Raw genomic sequence first — 17,348 nt, 5'->3', positions numbered from 1 at the left:
AACAAGTAATACACTCAGTGTTGCCATTGCACACCTGTTCTGTGCCAGACTTGGTTTCAGACTATGGACATGTGATGATGAACAAAACAGATACTTTCTTCCTTCAAGGATCTGCATATGCAAGGGGCAAGCAGTAGATACACAAATAAACTTTCCAAACAGCATGTTTGGAAACCACAAACCATTATGGGTGCTGTGAAGGAAAGAGAAGAGACAGTGAGAAGGAGGAGGAGGGAAAGCTCTCTTAGGAAATGGCAGTTGAGGGGTACCTGGGTGGCTCAGTGGGTTAAAGCCTCTGCCTTCAGCTCGGGTCATGGTCCCAGGGTCCTGGGATCGAGCCCCACATTGGACTCTCTGCTCAGTAGGAAGCCTGCTTCCCTCTCTCTCTCTGCCTGCCTCTCTGCCTACTTGTGATCTCTGTCTGTCAAATAAATAAATAAAATCTTAAAAAAAAAATGGAAATGGCATTTGAGCTGAGCTCTGTAGAGTGAGTTAGCTGCTGGAAGAGTCGGGTAAGGATGGCAGGTGGGGTGGAGCATTCCCAGGGGGAGTTGTAGTGACAGCAGACTCTGAGGCAGGGAAGTAGTGATGCATTTGGGAAAGTGAAAATGAAAAAGACCTGTGGTGGTGCTTATAGAGAAGGGGGCACAGTGACTCTTGGGCTGGAGAGTCAGGGGCAGAATATGCAAAGCCTCCCCAGAAATATCAAAGGTTTCGGTATCATTCTAAGTGTAAAAGAAACAGACCGGTTAATTTTAAGGACAGCAATATACTATATATCATCATTTTGAAGGTGCATATTTTTAATACTGTAATATTTGGATGTTTCTTATAGTTGATGTGATTTTTTTAAAGCACTATGAAACAGCTCACAGAATTTTGCCCCCCTTGCTTAGAGGCACATAAAATATTTGTCCTTTTTAATGTATGTACTCTTACATTGGGTTTTACTCAGTACTCTGTGTATTTAAAATGCACATCACCCAGGATGCTGTTTGGAAATGGGATTAGAGGGACAAGAGAAAAGTCAGGAGGAGTCTTGCAGGATGTTTTTCAGGCCAAACATATTGGTCCTCAGGCTAGTGTAGCAACAGTGTGATGGAGAGAAATGAATGATTCACGAAATCTTTTGAAAATGGAACCTGGTTTTGGGTTAGAACATAGTGTTGGGTTGGATGTAGGATAAGAAGGAGAGGGAATACGGAGGAAAGATCTCTGGTTCTGGATTTAGCAAGTAGATAGTTGTTAGCACTCCGCTCATGGGATGGTGGGGATGGAAGCCACATTTATGATTTGGGTTTATTAGAGTTGCCCATTTAATATCCATGTGGTTGTATCAGGCAGGCAATTGGATCAGTTTAGATCTAGTGCTGGGAAGAAAAGTCTAGGCTGAAGATACAACCTGGAGTGGCCAGATACACATGGTATTTGAAGGTATCAGGGTGGATGGGGCCATCAAGAGAGATACAGAATGAGAAGGAAAGAGGGTCTAGGACTAAGGTCTGAGAAACACTAACATTTAGGAAAAAGTAAAAGATTGTGTGGGAGTGGCCACAGCGTTAAGAGGAAACCCAGGAGCATATAAAAAGTAGAAGGTACTTTAAGAACAGTGTGGTCAACTATATTAAATACCACTGAGAGATCTGTGAAGACGCCAGTCAAGAAGAGTCCTTTGGATTTTATAAAAGGGTGACCTTATCAAAAGCCATCCCAGTGGGTTAGTATATATGAGAGCCACCCAAGGACATATGAAAACTGATGGTGTGGATACAACACGTATGGAAAGGTCCAGAAATTTTGCTGTTAGAATGTTGGCTAATTGAACAACAACAAAAAGAAAGAACCAAGAGAGGAAATCAGAAGTGTGATGACTGAATTGTGGGTAGGTAATCAAGAATGAGTCCCAGGCTTTTGGACTGGGATGATCTTTGTGTTTTTAGGGTGGTTTTCATTAGGATGCCTTTAATTATGGATGGTGAATATACGTTGTCCACATAATGATTGATTAAAATCAGGGCAAAATTTGGGTTTACTCTCTCTGGAACTTCTAGCTGTTTCCAGAAATCCAATAGGAGCCAGCTCTGGGTAATTTTTAAAGAATAATTTAAGTAAATCTTTTTTTTAAGTAGTGAGTTTCAAAACTATGAAGAAAATGATCTCTCACTGGCTAGCCTTCTTTTCAAGATTTCATGTACTAGAAAGCTGGATTTGAAGTATATTTGCTACCTCTATCATTTCTTTGCTGCTTATCTTAGGCTATAGGCTACTAGCTTTCAGAACATACTTGTGACCGTCCAGGTCCCCAGGTTTTTCCCCTCCCCTTCTCTGTCAGGCATCGGTATGGCAGTCCAACTCTGCACAAGGACGTAGTTTTGCTGTTTTCTGGCTCATCCCCATTTCCCAGAACAAAGTTATTTTCCATAACACATAAGGCCCAGGTTCTCCAGCCTTGTCGATATTGCCAGAGCTCAGTGGACCTTTTTCTTTTAAAGGCTCTTTCCATATCCTATTGTATTGTCTGGACCATCTCCAAATCCAGTTTTTAATTTCCTATTGGCTAAATTTTATTTTTTTTTCTTTAGGCCTTGCACTCCTCTTCCGCTTAATCCTGGCTTCTCTTCTCCACTGTGAGAGAGACCTTAATCTCTTTTGGGCCAGCCGCCATGCCATTTTAAAATTCCTCTGGGCAGCTATGCAGCTGGTTTAACATTGTTCAATCCCACTTCTTGGCTGGGATTTACTGTCTCCTGGTCGGCTTCCGTTCCTTTCAGTAAGAAGCATGAGGGCTGCATTTCCCCTGAAGCAGGAACCCTACATCCCTTCCAGTATAAGCCTCCCCCCAGCACCCCCCACTTTTTTGGCTTTATTTTCCGAAGATTCTGGCACCAAATATTTAACCAGTTGCAGTTGGTCAGGAAGCCCTGAGCTGAAATAGTAGGTCATTCCTTTTTAAGAGTAAATTCATAAAGCCCCACTGCTAGACATGGTCCTGGGATTTCCCTGGACTGCAACACCCTTGGAGCTTGATGGGCCTTTTTTGCAAGGGTCTCCCAGAAATATAACCTCTTCAGGACATACAGTACGTGGGGTATTTAGTTTTGAAGTATGATACTGCTTTGTTCAGACCTTGTCCAAGGATAAGAGGAGAGTACTTGATTAAACCGTAAGGCAGTAGGAGGTAAGTTGAAGAGTGGGTATCTTGACTCACATCTTTGTGGTGAAAACACACCAGGATGCTTGTGGGACTCACATTTTTTTCTGCTTGTCCTCTTGCACTGGCCTTTTATAACCATCGCTGTGGTGGGGGGCAAGAGGTTGTGAGGGCTGGAGCCACAAACTTAGATTCAGAAGGGTGTCCTTCCCTGCGCTCTGCTCCTCAGCCAGCTCTGATGGGGTAACCTTGAGGCAAGTTACTTAGCCTCTCTAGGCCTCAGCTTTCTGGTTCTTAAAATTAAGGGGTTGAACTGGATGCTCTTCAAAGTTCCTTCCAATTGAGACAAATCCTGTCATTCATAAAAAAAAATGTTTGGATGACAGGAAGGCTTTTTCTTCTCAACTGTGCAGCTGTGGGGATTTTCCTGTGAAAGATCGCTACCAGTAGTGGGACTCAGTTTCTGTCATCCACCTCTCTAGAGAGTGCGGGCAGTGGCAGGAGGGCCATTAATGAGCTTTCGCTTCCAACAGGTAGTTATGGCCTACTCAGAATAAGTAGAAAGAAAATTGGGACACCTGGGTGGCTCAGTTGGTTGGGCGGCTGCCTTCGGCTCAGGTCGTGATCCCAGCGTCCTGGGATCAAGTTCCCCATCGGGTTCCTTGCTCAATGGGGAGCCTGCTTCTCCCTCTGCCTCTGCCTGCCACTCTGTCTGCCTGTGCTCACTCTCTCTGACAAATAAATAAATAAAATCTTTAAAAAAAAAAAAAGAAATCAACAGCACAAAGATAGGACATGTTAAGAAAAAAAGAAACACTTTTTTCTTAGTTCAGAACAAAAAATATGAGGAAGAAAACCAAATCATTTCATTTAAAAAGTGTATGCAGAGAGAGATTCCTTTCTCCCCATACCCATACTTTTTGGTATATCGTACAGAAAACCTAATAGAATCATTGGGGTTTTATTAGGAATTTCATTGTTGAGGTCTTTGAACATAGTTGGTAATTTTCTGGGGAGTAAATAAGCCTTATCCCAGAACCCCAATCCCTTTCAGAAAATCATGCCTCTTTTCCACACTTTCACCTTATTTTGTAGCTCACCTACAAAATAGCTTACCTAAGGGAGAAGGTGACACCAAGTATCTGGCCTTATGCCTTTATTTGAGGATTTGAGGAGCGTGGGTGGGGTTCTGCTCTTATATATAAAATCCCTGATAATAATTAGTAGGTTTTGAAAAGCTTTGGTCTGTGGAGAAAAGGTACCAGATAAAAAGCAATTAGGCAAGGAAAATAGATATACCAAATGGGTCAAAAGTTAAGACCTCCTAAATGTGGGCCTGTGTAGTCATCCACAGCATTGCTCCTTTAAAAATGAGCCACAGGCAGGTAGTTCCGTTTACCCACGATGATGCTCTATTTCTTTCCAATGGTTATGTTATTCTTGTTATTAGAGAATTCCTATCAGTGATCCACTATCCTTGGTCTGTGTAATTCTTCCTTGAATTCATATCTATGTTTATAATATTTATATCTGCCTTGCTGTATAAAATATTAATGGCAAAAAGTTGCGTGAGAAACTTTTACAGCAGTCTTGTAGGAGCATAACTAATTCATCTGGGTTGCCAACGGAGAGATTTCTGGAAAGTCATTTCTTCATCACTCATCTGGGAAACAGTATGGCTGGTGATAAGATCATGAGTGGCTCTTCCAGATGCCAAAGCAAAATTGGTTTTAGTACTTTAGTAGAATGACCCCTTCATTAAGCAAAGAGAAAACCTCTCATGTTAGCATCATTCAGAACGGAGTTTCATATTAAAAAATCAGCTTCAGTAAAACAAGATGGTGTTCATTTGTCCATGTAATGAAGCTTTCATCTTGGTAGGTTTTTATTCTCACATAACAATAAATGTTCTTGCATTTTAGTTTTATTATTATAGAGTTGATCTTAATTATAGCAGATCTTAGAACTTTATAGACAGAACTAACAATGGAAAAATATCTCCGCACTCTCATCATCAAAGACAATTCTAATGAAATAATGTTGTTTTATACAGATCATTAGAGAAGTAAAATGCATGTTATCCTTTTGTTCAGCTATTTCCTTACCTCATTGTTGAAAATATGGAACTGCTGAAAGTTACAGTATATCATTTTCATAAAATATGAGTTGTTGAAGAGCTAGTCTCCAGCAGGCACTCCACGTTATTTTTTCCTATTCATTCAAATCCAAAATATTGCTCATCTAAACTTTCTGTGTTAATCACGGATTCATTAATTCTGAGGCTGCACGACGCCCAGTAACTCATAACCATCTCAGAACTCATTCACCTTAGGTCAGTTTCTCAGTTCCTGAGCTGGTGGCCATTAGCACAAAGTCATCATCTGTTGTGACTGCAGAATTCATGAGAAGGAAAGCAAGAGATGTTATTGCAAGAATCTGGGCTAAAAGCCGCCAGGTTTTCAGCACTGGTTTTCCTTTCTCCTTCTTTGCCGTCTCATTTTAGTAGGGAGCTAAGTTGCCGGTGACATTCAGTTGGAGGTTTTCCACCCCAAACAGTGGCCCTGGGAGAGGGGGGACAGCAATGGCACAAAATGCTCTGGGAGGAGAGTGGAGGGAACCTGAAGTCTGACACTTGGGAGGTGTCCCTTGGGCTGACTCCTGATGGGCCAGGAGGAGTTTCCAAGCAAAGCTGAGGGTGGGCAGACTTTCTAGTGGAGGGAGGGAGTAGAGGGTTCCAAGTCAGTGAGAAGACAAAGACCATAGCGTTTTCAAGAACTCTGGTGTACTGAGACAGCTGAGACATAAATTGGGAAGGAAGTGTTGGCTAAGAACTCTGGCTGGATGCTTAGCCAGGAGCCAGAGGAAGAAGGGTGCCCTGTGCTCTGCCAAGAAGAGTGGTTGGTGTCCTGCAGCCACGAAGAGATACTGAATATTCTGAAAAAGGGAATGTCACTGACAGGTTTGCTGTTAGTGAAGAATGAGTTAGGGACATGACAGAGGAGAGAGGGAAGCATCCCTCCTAGATTTCTAGCTAGGGTGACTGGTTGGAGTCTCTGATGAAGAGAGTATAGGAGAAATGAAGGTGAAGTGAGGATGGGTGTGATTGTTGTCATGTCACAGCTCAGTTGTCATGAAGTGTCCCATAGTTTCAAATAAATGGCTTTAAATGCTGGAGGTCAACCTTTGAGAAAGATTAGGAAATCATCAGTGTATAATTGGTAATTTGAAGGATTTCTGCGTTTCTTTCCAGCTCTTAAATCCTGTGGCTCCGTGAATAGTTTCTTAGACAAATACCCATTTCCGGAAGTCTAAAATTAGTAATGGCCTATATTAAGTGATTTGATGATACTGTGTAGTTACTCCTCTCACTGTTGTGGTCAGTAAATAAATCATAGCCTTATGCTGACATTGGAAACCCATCAGAACAGATTTACTGCATGTCATCTCTGTTAGATGTTACAGGGGAGAGTCAGTTTTTTATTTTTTTTTAAAGATTTTATTTATTTATTTGACAGGCAGAGAGAGACAGGGAGGCAGGCTCCCTGCTGAGCAGAGAGCCAGATGCAGGACTCGATCCCAGGACCCTGAGATCCTGACCTGAGCCGAAGGCAGAGGTTTAACCCACTTAGCCACCCAGGTGCCCCCAAAGTCAGTTTTTTTAGATGTGAAATAATGTCATTGAGTTTTTGGTTCAAGTTGAGGTAGGAGATAGAGGCAAAAAAAAGGGCAGAAATAAGATTTGTCAGTCAGCTCAGGAAGTGTGGTTTAGGAATAATACAGTGAATTTGGTTTCAGGCTTGGTAAGTTTGAGATTAGAGTAAAAGATGAAATGGAAATGATTAAGACTAAGAAGGATCCTGGCTGGAGATAAAGCTTTGGGATTCATTCCGAGGGCCGTGGTAATTGAAGTCCAGATTGTCTGGAAAGGGTGGGACAGGGCAGCGCTAAGGAAACAGCAGGTCCAGGGAGCCCGAGCCCTGGCAGACCCCATCTTCAGACTGTGGAAGGATGAGGGCCAGCCAACGTGCTTAAACGTCGATCAGGAATAATATTCTGTCATGGGATATGGAAAGAGAGAGTTCAAAGAGGGAGTTGGCCAGCCTGGGACGTCAAGGATGATGGTGGCTGCTGACTGGAAAATGATGACCAGATTTATGGACGGGTCAGCCGTTGGTGGCCTTTCTCAGAGGAGCTTCATGGAATAAAGAGTGAGAAAGTGAGTTTGTAGGTCAAGAAGGAACAGGGGGAGGAATAATCATTAACAATGGTTGGCCCGTAGTGTACGCTTCCCATGTCACATGCCAGGCACTGTTCTAAGCACTTTACACATGTTCTTTTGTTGAGTCCTCCCAGTAATTTTAGGACTATACCAATGTTACTAGTAGTAGTGTGGTCACTAGTTTGTTTTTTACTGGTGAGGTACGTGAAGAACAAAGGCAATGCATATAGCTAGTTCTTCTGAGACGTTTTGTAGCAGTAGAGTGAATGGGAAAGTATAGTAGGTGACCTCATAGTGAAGTGAACGCTATTCCAGGAGATTTTAACATGTTCGAAGTCAGGGAAGGGAGGAGGAACTGAGGAAGCTAGAGAAGGGCGAGCAGGTAGGACTCAAGGGAGGAGAGCGTGGTGGGGAGAGAGCCCAGCTTTGAAAGGAGAAGGGACAGTTTTGTTTGAGTTGAGTAAAGCAAAAGTGGGTGGTCCCTCATCGTTTACAATGCAGAAGTGAGACACTCTCTGGACTTATGCTTGATTGTGTTGGAAAATTAGGAAGGGAAGCGAAACAATTCCCAAATCATCATTGCGTTCATTTTCTTTTTCTTCTGGAAAGTTTCCTGACTGGACATTAAACAATTTAGAAAGAGCAGGGCCCCCTGGCTGGCTCATTGGGAAGAGCGTGTGATTTTTGATCCTTGGGGTCATGAGTTTGAGCTCTGTGTTGGGTGTAGGGCTTTCTTAAACAAATAAAACTTTTTTAAAAATTGAGGAAGAGCAAAGTTCAGTTTTATTAACTCCTCCAAACTAAATTCCGTTAAGGGCTACTTAACTTACCATTTTTTTTAAATCATTTGTTATCTTCCCATGTATTTGGATGCAGCAATTGCATTTTCATCATTGTTTCTCCAAAAGCCTGTATTTGGGGAGCGTGTAATCCAGAAGCAGAGAGGACAGAACCTGACAGATGAAAGCGTGTGGTATGGCAGTAAACCAGGAAAAAGGGAAGGGGAACGAAAAGGCGAGGTCAGTCACTTACAGTCAGTCACTGTAAGGATAAAGACGTATATCTAGGGGCACCTGGGTGGCTCAGTGGGTTGGGGCCTCTGCCTTCGGCTCGGGTCGTGGTCCCAGCGTCCTGGGATCGAGCCCTGTGTCGGACTCTCTGCTCAGCGGGAAGCCTGCTTCCTCCTCTCTCTCTGTCTGTCTCTCTGCCTACTTGTGATCTCTCTCTCTATGTCAAATAAATAAATAAAATCTTAAAAAGTATATCTAAAAGTCTGTTTGTAACTTCATAATTGAGACATCCCTTTTATGAGAACATTTTTATTAGGGAAAAAAAGGCATAAGACCATTATCATCAAGTTTTTAGAGAACACGTGAATTTACAAGTCGGCCACTGGCTAACGGGGGTGTGGGGGACGCAGCATTGACATTTAGGACCTTGAGTGGCTATAACTTGAATAGGTCAGACTGGGTGGGTACCCTGCTGAACTCATCAGATTCCCTATCTCTCCTCCCCCTCCTCCTCCCCTTCGTTTTCCCCCTCCCCCGCCCTTCTCCCTTCTCTCACCCCCCTTCTCCTCCTCCCTCTCCTTCTCTCCTCCCTTCCTGAAAATGCTGTTGAGATTTGTCCAAGGTTATCTATAGGGATGAGTAAGCGACCTCTGCAGAAAGAACTGTGAGCATTGACCATGATTCAGAAAGGTGACAATACTTTGCCGGGTTTCCCTGGTGGGAGAATCTACTCTCCTTGGAAATACAGGATTGGAAGCAGGCAGAAAACAGTGGCAATTCCAGCAGCTCTTTCTGTTCGAAAACATTTCCTGAGGAAAAGTACATGTTTTCTCACAGAGCCCAGCCTTTGTCTATGAAGACATTGTCATCAAAACATTTTATTTCTATGTAAAATGTTTTAGAAGTTCATTCTGTGTAAACATGATCATCTCATACCAGTCGAGGTATATCGAGCACCTCTGTCGATCCATTAATATCTGGTGTTTGTCAGTCTGTGTTTTGTGTCTGATGTGAAATGTCTTTTTTGCAGATATTGATGAATGTGTAAACAACACTGTGTGTGACAGTCACGGGTTTTGTGACAATACGCCCGGCTCCTTCCGCTGCCTCTGTTATCAGGGCTTTCAGGCCCCACAGGATGGGCAAGGGTGTGTGGGTGAGTGTTTAGATTTCTTTCCACGACATGTTTCACGTCCCCACCTATTGAAATGCAGCCCTAGTTATCAAGAGCAGGAGAGACTGTAAGCAAGGTAATTGGGATAGAATTTCATCCTCATTCGATGTGGTCACCCAGTTTGGGGGGTGTACAGAAAGATGGCTTCTGAACTTGCTCAGGACATTAAGAAATAAAGAAGAAGAACTGAATTCCATGTATATTGAAAAAAGAACATCTGTTCAAACTCTGAGCTGTGGCTACGGAGCCCTTCTGCAGAGTCCCGCCTGCACAGGCAGCTGTCTGTGTGTGGTATGGCTCGTGGGTCTTCACGATGTACTTCCTAAGCAGTGCAGTTAAGGAAAAGTTTGGCACGAGTTTCATTTTCCAGGAATGACACCCGTAAAATGATGCTTCGGATTGTGCAACTCTGTTTCTCCAGTCTGTCTGGGTTGATGGAGCTGGAAGGCATCCTGAATATCATCACATGTCCTGGAACAGGGTCCAGCTCATGCTCCTATAGACAACACATTTTATATCTCCTTTTCTGATCAGCTGTGATTGCTTTAAATCAAAATCATTACAAAACATTTGCAATAGGAGCCATGAACGGGGAAGGAAGAAAGGCTATGAAATTCAGAACATCACAGGTAACGAGGCTTTTCCTTAATGCTTACTCTGTCCGTTTCATAGCAGACACTGTCTCAGGAGGAGTCTGTAACTCCTGAGTTTGAACATCTGCAATTCCAAGCACTAATTCATTTCCCATCCAGATTAAGCGGGGGGAGCACCAGATTTCCCCAAAGTTTAGTGGTAAAATCTCCCCCGTGAGTAGTCACCACTTTAAAACTAACATTGTCATCATTGCTGGTTCCAACTCCTGCTTTAGTCTCCTTTGTGCTAAAATGCAGGCAACGAAAACTGTCTAAATGTTTTGACAAAACAGGTCAGGTGACCTGCATGCCACCTCCCAGCCTCAGCACCTCCTTCTTCACCTTGAACGCTCCCGCGACGACGTAAAATGTAAATAAGTGTGTGGCTGCTCACGCGGCTGTGCAGTGATGGGGCTGCTGTTTGCTGCTTCTGCTGAAGACATCTTCCCAGTGTCCCCTAGCCTGAGTGGAGTTTCATCCCACTGCCTCCTGAGGATCCTGCCCCTCTCCTCTCAGACGCTGTCCCCACTCCAGCTCGGCACTGACCCCTCCTCCTGCTTCCCGAACACCTTTCAAAGATTCAGATACAGTACTGCCGAACTGTGGGGCTGTCATTAGCATAGACAGCCTGCAGCTGCCTTCTCCGAGGCCTCCAGAGCCCGTGGTTGAGAACCTTGTCTGTTGTCCTGGCTGGGACTAATGGTTGGCCTGTTGTAGGTGCGTGGCCGATTTTAACTGTGACCTGTTGAGATAGCAGATATCCCACCGCTGACTCCATGTCCGCTCCTGAGCCCCTGGTAGAGGTTCATGTCGGACCAGTCTGATGAGCACAGCAAACCCATCCTGACATTCTGTTTCAGCCCACAAAACACATCCTTAGAGGAGGGATATTTGTTATCATTTTACCGAACTCAGCAGGTGTCATTTCATCTGTTCATTCATGCTCCCCAAATATTAACTGAGCGTCTACGATATGCACCTGCTGCTGGGTGTTCTGTAGGATTTGAGAGTCAAATCAGCTCTGAGAGCAAACTTTAGCCATTCTGTTTCCTCTACTTGGACTCTGCCTGCACCTACCCCCTCGCTCCCCACACCTGCCAATCCCCCCTCCATCAGCCCCTCATCCTTCAGCTGGAACTTGGCTCCAATATCACGTCCCTAACCCACCCCTTCCCTGAAAGTCCACTGTTACATGCTTTCCTTGCACTTTTCATTCTTAGCGCTTACCACAGCTTGTGAGATTGTCTGGCTGATTTCCCTGGCTTGACTCTAAGCTCTGTGAAGGCAGGAGTTGGGCCCGCCTGCATTGTCATTGTTGCCCCAGTGCCTGGCCCCGCAGAAGTAAACTAGAAAGTACTTTTTTGATTGAGTGAATTCATTCTCGTGGGAGAGATACCAAGAGTCATGTAAATAATACGAGTTAGAAAGTAGAAAGTTCCATTTGACATTTACCAAATTGATAAATGTGAACTGGCAAATTTCTAAAGTCAATTTTTCTGGTCTAAATTATGACTGTCTGAGTTGATTAAATATGCCAGCTCTCTGCTTTCCTTCATGTTCTAATACCTTTCATAAGCAAAACCCAGCTCATTAGGTTTATATCTGTTTATATACAAAGTGAAACGGAAAACTGAGGTAATTATCCAAATAAGTCAAGATTCATAAACTTTTTGTCCAATTAACTGGGTATAGCAGGTGGAAATAAGATTTTTTTCCCCTAAATGATTTGGATAATATTTAACTTTATATAATATTTAACTTTGTATCTCAGAGTACGCTTATGAGAGCTGATGTTTGTACGTGTTTAATGCATAAAATACGTGAGCATTTCAGATGTCAATTCAAGGACTTTGTTGAACTGGGCATTCCTTAATAAAATTTCTTCGGATGAGACACATTAAATGTAGTGTTGGGCAAGGTCAAACGTTAGAATTAGCCCTTTTTAGGACTATGTGCTCGCATAATATTGAATAAAGTGTACTCGGTAGTAGATTCCTGGGCTATGTTTTAGTTAAGTATTAAGTACAGATGAATAGCACTTAGCAAAATAGAAAGGACCTGCAGAAGACCCGCAGAATTTTTAAAGGCACAGCCTGTGATACGTTCCTGGAATAGTTTGTTTCATGTGAATGACTAATCCTGGTGAGTATTTACAGGGGTCTTTCCTTCATTTCCCAAAGGGATACACACCTGATTTCTGGTTGTTGAAGTATGGACATTTTGGCTACTAGGGAATTGTATTTTCAGATATATGATTAGATTGAAAACAGTTTTGTAATGAATGTAAGAAAGGTTCTTGTTTCTGAAATGCCAGGTCTGCTAATTTTCCTGAATTCAAAAGTGAGAGCTGACTGTCCTGTTCTTTAAGACCTCATTATGTCAAAAAGTCAAGGAAGAGAGAATTAAATGGTCAGGGTGTACACAGGCCGCTTGCAGTTCGATCCCAGGGCCCTCCATAAAGTGGAACTGGAATATGGAAACTTGGCTTTGTGTTTTCATGCATGGTCCTTTTACACGAACCTAATTGTGCAGCCCAGTCTTGAGGAACCCCTTCCCCAGAAAATAGCAGAAGGCTCTGATTGCTCACGGGGGACCATTTGGAACCAGCAGACACCACCAGCCCTGGCACAACTGGTGAAATAGAGAGCCGTCAGGAGGGAGGCATGCGTCTGACTTGATCTGTGCTCCCTTTTCCAGATGTGAACGAGTGCGAGCTGCTCAGTGGGGTGTGTGGTGAAGCCTTCTGTGAAAACGTGGAAGGGTCCTTCCTGTGTGTGTGTGCTGATGAAAACCAGGAGTACAGCCCCATGACTGGGCAGTGCCGCTCCCGGGACTCCGGAGGTAAGTCTCCGTGGCTCCTCTTGGGGACTTATCCCTATTCAGGTTTGAGCCACATGCTCTGGAAGTGAGGTAAGGAATAACCAAATGTCCTAGAACACTGCTGTCTTTGGAAGTTCCGTGCTCTTTCCAAGCCTGCCTTATCAGTGAATTAGGATGTGGTCAGTGATGACTGTATGAGCTAGATGGCCTCTGTCGTGCTTTCCAACCCAGAGACGCCATGGGTAGGGTAAAGGATCCAAAATGATGAGAACATTCACTGGGAACCGCTCACAACTCAGCCATCAGCTCAGGTTTTAACATGGCATTGTCTCATTAGGTTGCATAATCTTGCTTTCTTGGCCCTCGGAGAAGCGTATCTTGACACTTCTCTAAATTAAAAGCAACATATAGGCCTCTTAGGATCTACAAAGACTTCCACTTGGAAGAGTTAAGGTGTTTTTTTCAGAAGTTGGCCCGGAGAGTGGCTGTGTTTGCATTTGTTTAAAATTTGATTTAGTCTGTGTCGTCATGGCACGAATTGAAATGGAGAGCTGATGGTTTTCCAGATAAATTAATCAACTTCCAGATCACTCTTTTAGTGTGTGCCATGTAGCTATAGTTTGGTTATATTTTAAGGGAAGCAAAAGACCAAATGGTCATTTGAGAGCCAAATAAAATGAAACATTGGCCATTTGACTTTCTTGCTCAATCTCGGTGATTATATCCATGCTTCTAAGAGAGCTCTCACTACTTCTCGACAGGGTACACTTGTTCTGTGTGAAATAACCATCTTTGTAAGTAATAGGGAATAAAATGTAAAAATATTTTCCCCTACACATATTCTTAGTTATTAAATGTAGAAATGAGGGGTGCAGAATTACACAAAAAGACAGCAGTTCAAAAACATTGTGAAGGGGATGGGATGAAGTGTTACTGGGGTCACTCTTCATTCCAGTGACCACCCCTGTAACGCATGAACTAAAGAGAAAAGACTTTTCATCTCAGTTGTTCCTGTAGTAGCAAAAACAAACACGCAGGGATGCCTGGGTTGCTCAGTCAGTTAAACCGCTGCCTTCGGCTCAGGTCATGATCCCAGGGTCCTGGGATCAAGTCCTGCATCAGGCTCCCTGCTCTGTGGGGAGCCTGCTGCTCATTCTGCCTCTGCCTGCTTCTCTGCCTGCTTGCGCATGCTCGCACGAGCTCGCGCTCTCTCTCTCTCTCTCTCTCTCTCTGACAAATAAATAAATAAATAAATCTATCTTAAAAAAAAAAAAAAAAAAAAAAACAAACACGCAGTCAGTAACCTGGCTGGCCCATAGTAGGATTGGGTAAGTATCTTTTTCTTCTTTGTCTTTGGTTCTGTAGAGTAACACCTCATCCACAGTATCATTTTGACTAAAGTCATTCACGTATTATTGTACAGTCATTGAATGATTCACATGAAGGTTAGGTAGTCAAGCTAAATGCGTGTGGTCCCGTGTTGAGTGACAGACCAGGCTCTTCAAATGATTACAGTCTGTGGTGGGAGGGAAGAAGAGATGATATTTAAAAAGATAATTATTGGAATTAATGGAAACTTTAGTCCTTTGTTTTCCAAACTTTTGTAATACTTTAAATTAGAATGACCATGGTGGGCTGCTGTTTTCCAGCTGTGTAAGCTTGGGCATATCATTCACCTTTTATGAGTCTTTATTTTCTTGCTTACAAAATAGAAAGGTTGTATTTACCTCACAGAATTTTATGAATTTTTTAAAAATCCTATCTGTAAAAGCCATTCGTTAATGGCAGAGTTCTATAGGAAGTAAGCTCTAATCTAAACACTTAAGTGATACCTCTTTCTTATTTTTTTAGAATCTGTTCTGAAATAATAGACCTTTTAACGACTTTTTTCCAAAATAGATATTTTTTTGCTAGAATGTTTTAGCAACATCAAAGAATGGTTCAGGGGCTCCTGGGTGGCTCAGTGAGTTAAAGCCTCTGCCTTTGGCTCGGGTCGTGATCCCGGGGTCCTGGGATCGGGCCACGCATCAGGCTCTCTGCTCAGCGGGGAGCCTGCTTCCCCCCTCTCTCTCTGCCTGCCTCTCTGCCTACTTGTGATCTCTCTCTCTGTCAAATAAATAAATAAAATCTTAAAAAAAAAAAAAAAGAATGGTTCATTCACTTCATAGACTTGAATGAGGTACGTGTCTGAGATCCTAAAGCTTGCTCATTTCTTTTCTTAGAGATTAACGGTGCTTTAATAGGATCGTGAGACCACCTGAACCATTTTGGGGGAACGGGAGTAATTCATTGTAAGCTGCTTCTTAAATCTTTACAGTGATTCATTTTGTAAGCCTTGTTCCTCATCTCCTATTTTTAAGCTTTTCTGTAACAAAGTTCCTAACACTTGCTTTGCTTTTTTCCTCCCTTAGTGTCATTGCCCTCTCAGTGACTCTTTCTGGAAAGCTCTCCCAGTCAGAGCTCACTATGTACTGTCCTGCATTTTTTTAAAGAACTTCATTTTGAATACTCAGATTCATAAATCTTGTCTGCCAATGGATACATAGTTTCTTTTCCTCTTAAGTTTATATCTAATCTTTCCATTTATGGTTTCTTTTTTTTTTTTAATTTTATTTTTTATAAACATATATTTTTATCCCCAGGGGTACAGGTCTGTGAACCATTTATGGTTTCTTACATATTTTCCCCCATAGGTCTCTGGCTTTTGCTAAATATTGTACATACCCAGTTGTTTTTGTTGGTCCATGTCAGCATAATCTGACTAATTTATATAGTTCCTGGCAGCTCTGACTACTATACCTCAATTTGCATAGTTCTTGGCAAACTTTAACTGATGATACGCAGTCTTAAGATTGTCTGTGATGACATCTTCATCTGAGCAGTTCTCTGTCTGGGTCCTGAGAGACCAGCCAGCTGTGAACCACAGGAGAGTTCTCTCCCTGACTTCTTCAGGGCCAGTAGTTGACCTGCTGTTTAAAAAGGTGATTGAGCGCGCCTGGGTGGCTCAGTGGGTTAAGCCGCTGCCTTCGGCTCAGGTCATGATCTCAGGGTCCTGGGATCGAGTCCCACATTGGGCTCTCTGCTCAGCAAGAAGCCTGCTTCCCTCTCTCTCTCTGCTTGCCTCTCCGTCTACTTGTGATCTCTCTCTGTCAAATAAATAAATAAAATCTTAAAAAAAAATAAAAAATAAAAAGGTGATTGAAGCTGGAAATCTTAAAAAAGATAATATAGTTTTTAAGTATTTAAATTTTAACTTAAAGCGCACAAAGGAATATTCATTTGCCAATCTTAGAAGGAGGGCCAGAGTCTTTCTTCAAGTAGAAGTCCATTCTTAGAGTCCTGCATGGCTTGTCCTGCATAAACTGTATTACGCAGGATTGACATCACCCACTTTAAAGGGAGTAAGAATGTAAAGTCCCTTGCGAAGTAAATGAGTGTAAAATCCCTCTAGATTTTTATAGTTTTTCTCAATTTTTTTTGCGGTTGTCTTATCCACACCTAATTTGATAACGTTGCTTTTACCGAGTCAACGTTAGTCTTTCCAAACCTTGATCTTGTTCTATAAACAACCCTTCTTACAGCACATTTTATTGATTTGTATACTGTTCAGTTATACAATTACAACAATCAATATGGTGGCGCAGAATGTTTCAGAATAAACGCAGCCAAGCCTTGGTCAGCACCATGCCCAACACGTGAGAGCAGACGTGTGTGCTCCCACCGGAGAGCGGCCAGCTGGCTGAGGACACTGGCCAGGGTGCTTTTCAGAGGGCGAGGGAACATTGGTTCATGCAACAGATTGGTTAAATGGAGGCCACTTCAAAGAGTTAGTCTCCTCCAATCAAAGGAGCTGCTGTTAAATAAAACAAACTGTGGTGTAGGAAATTCAAGTGAAAGTTTTTAACAAGGACTCAGATTAATAGTATTCTCCAGATGATAGACCAACAGCGCAGACCTCATCCTTCCTGAAAAGTAATTCAGAAAGGAAAGGTGAATTTGCAATATAGGCTGGAACGCTGTTCATTGGCTGGAACAAAGTTTCCCCAGTACCCAGGGCATTCCAGCGGTGAGCAGTAGCGAGTCATCTGTGGTGGGATCAGACTGAGGACAGAACCGGAGCTGAGGGGTGCATGGCAGGAAGGCACACTTCGCATCAGTGTGCAGATTTGTCCCATAACTAGAGACAGCAGATCACTGTCACGAGTCTGTGGGTGTTTCCCGAGAGGTATCCTGGAACAGGTGGGAGACCCATGGCCCGAAGGGCACCCACTTCCCACAGGACATCACGCCAGGTTGTACTTTTGAATTTTCCTGTCATAGGATTTTTGTTTCTAAACTACGT

The 17,348-nt window shown here is 43.0% G+C and overlaps 1 protein-coding gene across 14 annotated transcripts in view; it reads left to right on the top strand.

The window, feature by feature from the left end:
- The window catches only part of LTBP1 (latent transforming growth factor beta binding protein 1), a 405,463-nt gene that overhangs the window by 345,724 nt on the left and 42,391 nt on the right, over positions 1–17,348 (top strand). For 8 of the 14 annotated variants that reach the window (XM_047745652.1, XM_047745653.1, XM_047745656.1 and 5 more), the window contains 2 exons: positions 9,411–9,536; positions 12,884–13,027. In XM_047745652.1, the coding sequence (XP_047601608.1) occupies positions 9,411–9,536; positions 12,884–13,027 (270 nt within the window). The remainder of the gene's footprint in view (positions 1–9,410; positions 9,537–12,883; positions 13,028–17,348) is intronic. The other 6 variants (XM_047745654.1, XM_047745657.1, XM_047745662.1 and 3 more) reach the window with 1 other exon arrangement.

This window comes from Lutra lutra, chromosome 9 (genome assembly GCF_902655055.1).
Source record: "Lutra lutra chromosome 9, mLutLut1.2, whole genome shotgun sequence".
Classification (NCBI taxonomy): domain Eukaryota; kingdom Metazoa; phylum Chordata; class Mammalia; order Carnivora; family Mustelidae; genus Lutra; species Lutra lutra.
This window is presented reverse-complemented; position numbering and strand designations above follow the sequence as displayed.